At 37.9% G+C, this 8,248-nt stretch overlaps 1 protein-coding gene across 12 annotated transcripts in view; it reads right to left on the bottom strand.

The window, feature by feature from the left end:
- Positions 1 to 659: 659 nt before the first annotated feature.
- Positions 660 to 8,248, bottom strand: part of SUN1 (Sad1 and UNC84 domain containing 1) — a 33,183-nt gene continuing 25,594 nt past the window's right edge. For 11 of the 12 annotated variants that reach the window (XM_061994377.1, XM_061994386.1, XM_061994379.1 and 8 more), the window contains 11 exons: positions 7,894 to 8,039; positions 7,520 to 7,744; positions 6,946 to 7,032; positions 6,556 to 6,599; positions 5,416 to 5,551; positions 4,264 to 4,518; positions 3,730 to 3,814; positions 3,106 to 3,221; positions 2,497 to 2,664; positions 1,607 to 1,699; positions 660 to 1,166 (listed from right to left, as the gene is read on the bottom strand). In XM_061994377.1, coding sequence (XP_061850361.1) covers positions 1,053 to 1,166; positions 1,607 to 1,699; positions 2,497 to 2,664; positions 3,106 to 3,221; positions 3,730 to 3,814; positions 4,264 to 4,518; positions 5,416 to 5,551; positions 6,556 to 6,599; positions 6,946 to 7,032; positions 7,520 to 7,744; positions 7,894 to 8,039 — 1,469 coding nt within the window. In that variant the 3' untranslated portion in view covers positions 660 to 1,052. Of the gene's footprint in view, positions 1,167 to 1,606; positions 1,700 to 2,496; positions 2,665 to 3,105; positions 3,222 to 3,729; positions 3,815 to 4,263; positions 4,519 to 5,415; positions 5,552 to 6,555; positions 6,600 to 6,945; positions 7,033 to 7,519; positions 7,745 to 7,893; positions 8,040 to 8,248 lie in introns of those variants that run through there. The other variant, XM_061994388.1, reaches the window with a different exon arrangement.

Below are 8,248 nucleotides of genomic sequence, written 5' to 3'. Positions count from 1 at the left end.
GCGAGACGCTAATCTCCTTAGACCCGGCTAAGGTTTCTGGGGACAGCCCAAGGACTGGCTGGGTGTTTCCACACAGTATTGTGCACAAGTCCTGCTTGTCACGTGAAGCAGTGGGCTTTACTCCACTCATGTTTTCCACATACTGTATTCTCACAGTACAGCATTTATCCAGTGTCACAACGAACCAGCCTAAGGAATTTTCATCCCAGAGAGATCAATCTTGACAAATTAAGATTGTTAGACTGCTGTATACTAAAGGTTACTAAGCAATTTAGCAGGTGTCTCAGCTTGTCAGTGCATTGAGACTGATCTGTAATTGACATTAAAGAACAAACTGGCCAAGTTGCTATAGTAAAAACCTTTAATATAAGTTCAGTTAAAGTTATCCCTGACTTTTAGAGCAATTCATGGCCTCAAGTTACAGTAAAGCATTCTCAGTCGCTGGTGTTTAAACTGGTTTTGGTTAACTTTTCCCTGATAGTAATATTTATTATATTCAATACATATCAAAGCTGCCCTTTTGGATCCATCACCAAGGTCAAAAGCAAGGGTCAACTAAAGGACACCTTTTGCCACAGTCAGTGTTGAAAGTGAACCACAGTTTTTGGCTCATGGTGCCAAGCTAACTGAAGTATGCAGTTAAGTCCTGGATTTTTAAAAAACAAACAAAAAAAAAAACCAGATTCCTAGTTGCAGAAAGTGTGGTTTATTCTTTAAAAAAGCCCCTATACATTCATTTGTAGTAAAATAGGTGCCACCTTTTTGCCAACTGGGCTTTATGAACCAGAGTAGCTTGCATGCATTATTTCTCTGAGCATAGACACAAAAATATAAAGCTAACTGGCAATGACAAGCTGAGCATTAGAGCAAATGGAAATTATTTTTCATACACTTCTGCTGACATTCTTCTGCCCTTATCAGAGGATCAACAGTTCTGCAAGTGATCATCTCGCATCCTCATCCTTTAAAGATTCTAGTGTTGTAGGCTTCCCGGTATATACAAATGGAGAACAAAGTGTGCAGCAGGCCCTGCCGAGCTGCAGCACAGGCGCTCACTCGGCAGGTGTGCCGTGCACTCTGAACCGATACAGGCACGTGTACTCTGCATGTCCCCAGTTAGAAAGAATTCTCAGTTCCACTATTTGAAATGCGTTTTCACTTATCTCCTGGAGAAGGAAAAAGCAAATACACAAACCAGAGTTAGGGTTTTAGTAATCAGGTGCAACTGAAGTTGCTTGCTTAGATTTCTGCAACTACCAAGTCTTATTAGTAAAACTGAGTAATGCCTTGGGATCTTCCTGCTGCTCTGAGCAGCACCCTCCTTGCCTTACAACTTGTTATTTATGAAAGGTGTCAGAAGCAGCATGAAGTAGACTCTCCATGCGTTCAGCATTGCCACACCATCTGTGTCCAGACAGCACAAACCGTTCCTCCTCTCTCATCTATTTAGGCCATGGGTTTTGAAGCGTGTGGCAGATGCTTTCCCTCTTGGTTTCTACAGAGCCCAACAGAGTGAGGTCTTTTTCCTTCACTGCTCATTGTGCCCCACCATAGAAAGCACAAGTATCTTTCTCCTGATGCTTTAAGTCATACCATCCAGACTTACCATCACTGGAAACATCTGTAGTGGCTCTCCTTCTTGATCATACATATACTGTCCTAGTAGATGTCCTTCTTCTTGATATTCATCATCTAGACCCTGTAACAACAAGATTTTTGTTTCCATTAAATTTGAAGTCAAGCCAAACCCAGAAGCATGCCTACATAACTGAGCAGCAAGAGAGTACTCAGAAGTCCAGACCAGGATCAGAATGTTTCCCATCCCTTTATGCTGCTTCAGGCACAGTCATGTGTTTTGAGTTTCCTGCACTGAAAATAGTTGTGCTATGTTTATGTGTTTTCATGCCATTTCTATGGCAAAACCCCTATCACAGTGTACAATATGAACTGCTAGGGACAAACAAGAAAGAGAAAACATCATGGTTTTAAACAAGATGGAAGTCAAGATTCAGATAACTGCTTAAGCTTTTAAAAGAACTAGACAAAATATTCTTAGATACCACAGCTATACTCTGATGTACCCTGTGGTCTTCTGTTCTGCAATCATGCCTACACAACTGTGGTGCTAGTTAAAAGCAATTTAAAACCAGACTTAAGGCACATGACAGATAAGGTGAAGAGCCAAAGTTGTGGGCAGGGGAGTAGAGGAAGGATAGAACAATTAAAATGTACAAAAGAACTATACCAATTTAAGAATCACCATCTCCCTTCAAGAGTGCCCACTGCTTTATAAAGCAAGAGAAAAGAAACTTGCCCAAAATTAGTTGTAACAATTATATTACTAATCTCAAAGCTCTTAAAAACCAGCAATTGTAAGAGCAATGACAGAAACAGGTTTTCTTAGTTGTCCTCCCTTAAGTCGCTATTTCATGAGATATACAACACAGATCCACTTAACACATACAGACATCAGCTTAAGTTCAGAGATGAACTTACATATACTGAGAAGTTCCTAGGAGCACTGGTGATATTTCCTGTTGGTGAAAGTGTTTTTGGTATGTGTTCCATTGTAAAGGCAGTTGGATAGATCTTCATTGTAAGCCTAATTACAAGATATCCCTGCGATCCTTTGAAAGCCCAGCAGTTTCCTGGATACATGTCCGGCTAGACAGAAGGAGGAAGGAGAGAACAGCATGGGACAAAGCCAACAAAGACACAAGTATTTTGTAATGTTTTTTTCTTTTTGTATTAAAGAGTTGAAATTCAGTCCAAATTATTAGGGACAGTCCCAGAGAGTAAGTGGCAGAACGTAATCTGGTTAGGAGAATTCTTCAGGTAGACAGCATATCCACCTGAAGTACCAGCAGTGTTTTGAAGATCCACCTTGAGATTACTTTAACACAAACTAATTGCAGAAGTCCAAGGCATCACCTAAACCTCCTATAAGGGTCTTAATTTTACTAGAGCAGGACTTCCGCAGTGCCCAGGAACTACCAGAATCAACCCACCATATATTAGACAGAAACATCCAGTATCCAAAAACCAACCCAAATCACTCAGTGCAAAATAATAACTGCTGAATTTGTTTACTCAGTCTTTAATTACCTGAATCACCACTCTGGGAGACTGAGAGAAGTACCACAGAGGAATTCCAAAGAGGCTAATTAATGCTGTTTTGGTCTCATACGTTTCAGAACAGCGAGTACTCAGAATGCTGCCACCTCAAAAAAGATATGTCAAGTTACCACAAATAATTAATCACTTCTTCCTAAACACTTTTAAGGCAGAGATTTTACAAACCCTAATGAACATAAGTTACTTTCCCCAGGAAAAAAAACCCTATATTTTAATAACCATATTTTAAAAGTCCAGTAATTTTCTGGGGACAAAATGTTGATAAAGTACACTGTTTTAAATAAAAAAAAACCTCTTTAACATATTGTTATGAGGGCTGAAAAATACTAACTTTCCCTAGTGGGGTCACTGGTGTGCAACTCCCCCTCCCCACCCCAGATCAGAGGTTCTCTACTACCCAGTTGTATGCAAGAACTAGTCTCTCCCCATCCATGCATACCTTGGCTGATTCATAACCCTGTAAGCAGGCACAGATTGCAGCAGTCTGATGATCAGGCAACACACAAGGACACTACTAACCTTTATCCTTCAAGATTTTTAGTAAACACCCTAAATAACATGAATAGTAAAAATGCTGTTTCCTCTCCTATTTACCTCCAGATTCCAAAGCGAAATCCACCATACCAGTCTTGTCTTGAGAGTAGAGTTTCAGGGCATTGTTTACAATTATCTGTACTTGCTACAGATGGACACAGAGGAGAATGGAGAGAGAAAGATTTTTATGCATCTATTATTTTATCAGTTGATATTATTCACACCTGTGTTTATGTATAGAAGCATCTTTTTGAGATGCTGCAGTCCATCAAGTCTTGACAGAGGCAGTTTTTAATGCATGATTTAATGCATCTTGACAGGTGTTTTTTTCAAAGGTTACATTTTTTGCCCCCAATCTTCCCAAGACCCAGAGACATTTCTCTGGTATACTTAGTGTTTTTTTGAGAAATTCTTCAATTTTCAAGATGCATGCCTTGAATAGCATGCCTTTTCTGTAGCTGTCCCCATTTCAATTATTTACCCCAACATTTCTTTAGACTTTAACATTTATACTGATACTGATGCTCCACAAAATGCCTATAAAAGGATTATTTATAGTTTTAGTTGAACTTTTGAGAACTTAAACTCACTCACCGATTCTGTGATTCCAGAAATCCCTGCGTTAGTCACAGCATTTGTTACTACTTCAGATGTTAGTTTTTGGTTTGTAACAGACATATGGAGAGTAATATTCTTGAGGATCTGCAACTCTAGATCCTGTAGCAAAGTCTGCAGATCACTTTTGCTCACAAAATTGGATGTAAGCCATTGGAGAAGGGATTCAGGAAAATGTTCTTGTTGATCACCAAAAAACATTAGCTTGACAGATTCTTTGACCTGGGCATCTACCTAGAGAAGCCATTAATTATAATGGAAATTATTAGTATTCATAAACCAGTTAGTAATACTATATATGTATATAATATCCACTCAGTACTACACAGAAGCCTGGCTTTCACACGTTTTAGCCACACTGACTTACACTGAAGTAACAGACCAGTCAGGTGTGCAGAAGGACACACGGGCAATCTGGGTGTTTCATTGGTTTGATGAACAAGACACACATAAAGCCCTACGTAAACTGTGCAGTTTGTGTCTGGGGTCCAATACATCAGAGTAAAAATTTGGCTGCAGCAGTTCAAAGAATTCAACGTGGCAACTCTAAGGGGAGCAGTGTGCTTGTTAGGCCTAGTTAAGCAGGTTGGTTAATCACTCACAGTATGCTTTAATGCCATACACAATTGTTAGATCGTATTTGAGCATTATCACAAATAGTATTTTAGCTAAATTTGATAATCTTGTACCAACAGTTAATGTTGTATTTTGTTGGCTACATCATAGTTAGATCTTATAACAGACTTCAGAAGAATTTAAGCCTGATTGTTTTTTTAAGAACCTCTCAGGTCACAAACCTAACTTGCTTTTACATAACTTTCTTTTCCCCATTTTCATGGGTTGGGCAAAACATGTGAGTAAGAACAGCAGAGGACTATACACAGAACTGCTGTTGCATCATATCTTAAGAATTGCTATTGCATCGTATCTTAATGGCAAAGATCCTGCCATTGTAGAAAACAAGCCATAAACTCATCTAGCAAAGTGTTACATACTAATGGAAAAAACTTACAGTACCATTGCATAAAACACTACTATTCTTTAAGATGAATACAACCTTCACATTACTTATTGCAGTGCTTAGTGAACAAAGTCAAGCAGTACTAAGTTTTATATAGTTACAGAACCTACTTTTTCATGAATGGCATCTATTTTCTCACAACTTGTCTTCACACTTTGCTCAGTTAACAGCTCTGATTTCATCCGAGATAACTCTACTTCTAGCTTTTTAACTTTGGACAAAAGTTGATTATGTTCATCATCATCTCTGACAAAAACAAGGAGTCAATAATTAGGATAGAGTAGTTTGAATCATTCCAACAATGATCATTCCAAAGGTGTAAGAACATACTTGTCTAATACAAAGTGCCTTCCTAGTTCAGTTATTCACGATGACACATTGTGAGCTTGCAGTTCCTTGAAGGTGTTATTTAAGGCATATTTAAGACTAATATCCAAACTAAAGTATTTTGAAGTTGTGACTAAATCCAGCAATGATGACTTCAGAACATCATCAGGCTGACAAGTCAAGTCAAACACATATATGGCAAACCAGTAAACCTTTGTTTGCATGAGTTTTCCACCCGCTAGAGTGAGTTTCAGGTTACCTTACATAAAGCAGAATAAGTTAAGAGGCAGGTAACAAGTTGAGCTTAAGTAACAGGTCACATATAACCAACATAAATGACTGTTCAGTACATGCTATAGGGGGAATAAAAAAAGTATCAAGCATAATTCTAAAGCCATTTTATAGTTACATCCCATTTAAATTACTGTTTCTGACATATTTCTTTTCCTCTTCCCAATGGGAAACTACTTAACGAAGTGCAGTTTTTATCTCAACATTACACTGTACTTGAGTGGAAAGCAGTATAGCTGATAAACAAAAAACAGAGATGAAGGTCAGAACTGATATAATTCAAGACTTTATATTTAAATCCTATGGAAGGCAGTTACTGTATACTTCACTAAGCAATGCATAAATTCTAATGCATTTATAAGAGGATGAGAAGTCACTCATTTTGCTCCTCCATCTAACCAACTGTAGTAAAACATGTTGTAGGAAGACAACTCACACACTGGAAACAGGCCTCGTGCTGATGTCTGGCATCACAGTTAAAGTCTAAGAAACACTCTTGCTGACACCACCAATTCTTAAGGTCAGTTAACTGATACAAAGAAAAGGATTGTTGTATTTCAAAGAACAACATGTGTACCCCCATCAGTTAGCACTAGGATTGAAAAAGAAAAATATTTGGAAAGGGTTTATACCTCATTGTTTTTGATTTGGCTATGTCAAGCTCCTTCTGGATGTCCTAAAGGATACAAAAGGTAGTTTTAACATACAGGAACAAAGACAAGCAACAGAAAAAGGATGAAGAACGTTAAATTAAAAGGATGCATTTTAGCACCACCTATACAGATCTCTCTCCCCACACTTATGTTTGTACCTCTGTATTGTTCTAAATAGAACCTGCCTCACTGGTCAAGTGACTAACTTTTAATCTTTGTAGTGAAACTCTTCTCAAGTAGGAACAATACAAACAATTTTTGAGATTTTTAACAACACTAACAGATAAAGCAAACTGAGGGCTGGGATATAGCCAACAAAAAACTTACTTGGCTTACAATTAGAGCAAGTTAGCACGGCTAACTCAATACCTTGGATTCAGCAGAGAGTCTTCCAAGAAGGTCTTCCAGTGTCAGGATGCGCGACTCGTGTTCTTGATGTAAAGCCAGGAAGTCAGTCTTAAACAGGGAAGAAAAAAGTGGTGCATTTTCTGAGTACAAATAGCATAACTGAGATTTTTCTACAAACCATAAACACAGAATGAAATAAAAATTAAGTCACTTATCCTTTAGGTAGTGTGATAAATTACAGAATCTGTAGTAAATATGAAGGTCTGATTCAGCAGTAGTGGGGGTTATACACAGGGAAGTTTATCACAAAACTCCTTTATCGCTAGTCCTTCCTATAATCTTCTGTCTCTATATGAGAATGGGATAAATCCAGCTACTTTTCAGCAATGTAAGATTCTACTTTAGACCACCTATCTAAAAATCATTTCTTTGTCAGCAATAACAGAGGAAGAAATGCCAATGACTACTCCATGGCATTTGTTACCTATCAGTTAATTCTGTAACTGAAAAAGGATCCTAAAGTCAAATCACTCAGTCTCCATGGTTAAAACAGGATACTTTGATCAGTACCAGAAAGCATCAGTAACTATCTTACCTTTTCCTCCAGTTTAAGATCTTTAAGATGTTGATTCATCACATTTTTTATTAGCTTTAATATTTCACTTTTGTCACTCATCTGGGCAACCTGATCTTGAAGATTATGGAGTAAAAGCATCATTTTGCTATATTCTTCATCACGGTGATGACATCTGTCAGACACGAAGGCCATTTGCTTTTCCAGCTCACTTATACGACCAGAATCAAAGATATTTATGGTATCCTAAGGTATAAAGATATTTTTTTAATATAAAAAATAAATACAATTATTTACATTACTGTTGTGTCAAGTATTACTGCAAAATACTAAAGACACTGACTTTAACAAGTCTTAAACATATTAAAGTTTTTCCCTAGACTGTTTTCTCTTACCTTTGGAGGCTGCATAGGGTAAGAAAAATCAGCCTGTGGTTCAGGAACACGAACAGTGTCCTCTGTTCTCTGTATTCTATCAGTTCTTGTCCAGTTCAATGAAGGTAATAATAAAGTGAAGGCATTGAAACCCCAGAACCATATACCTACATCAGAAATAAAATGCAAAAAGGGTGTTCAAGGAAATGCTCCCTCAAGACTTCTTCTGTCTACAAACTGCCGTCTTAAGGCCATGAGCTACCTTAAGTCTGCCTGGTAGATGTCACACAGTGGATGCTACTGCAGTCTAAATAAAAATGAGGCAGCTTTAAAATTTTAAGTCAAACACTCAAGAATATTAGGGAACACCCATCAG

Source organism: Colius striatus, chromosome 3 (genome assembly GCF_028858725.1).
Source record: "Colius striatus isolate bColStr4 chromosome 3, bColStr4.1.hap1, whole genome shotgun sequence".
Taxonomy (NCBI): Eukaryota; Metazoa; Chordata; class Aves; order Coliiformes; family Coliidae; genus Colius; species Colius striatus.
The sequence above is the reverse complement of the archived record's forward strand: the minus strand, read 5'-3'. Positions and strand labels throughout refer to the sequence as shown.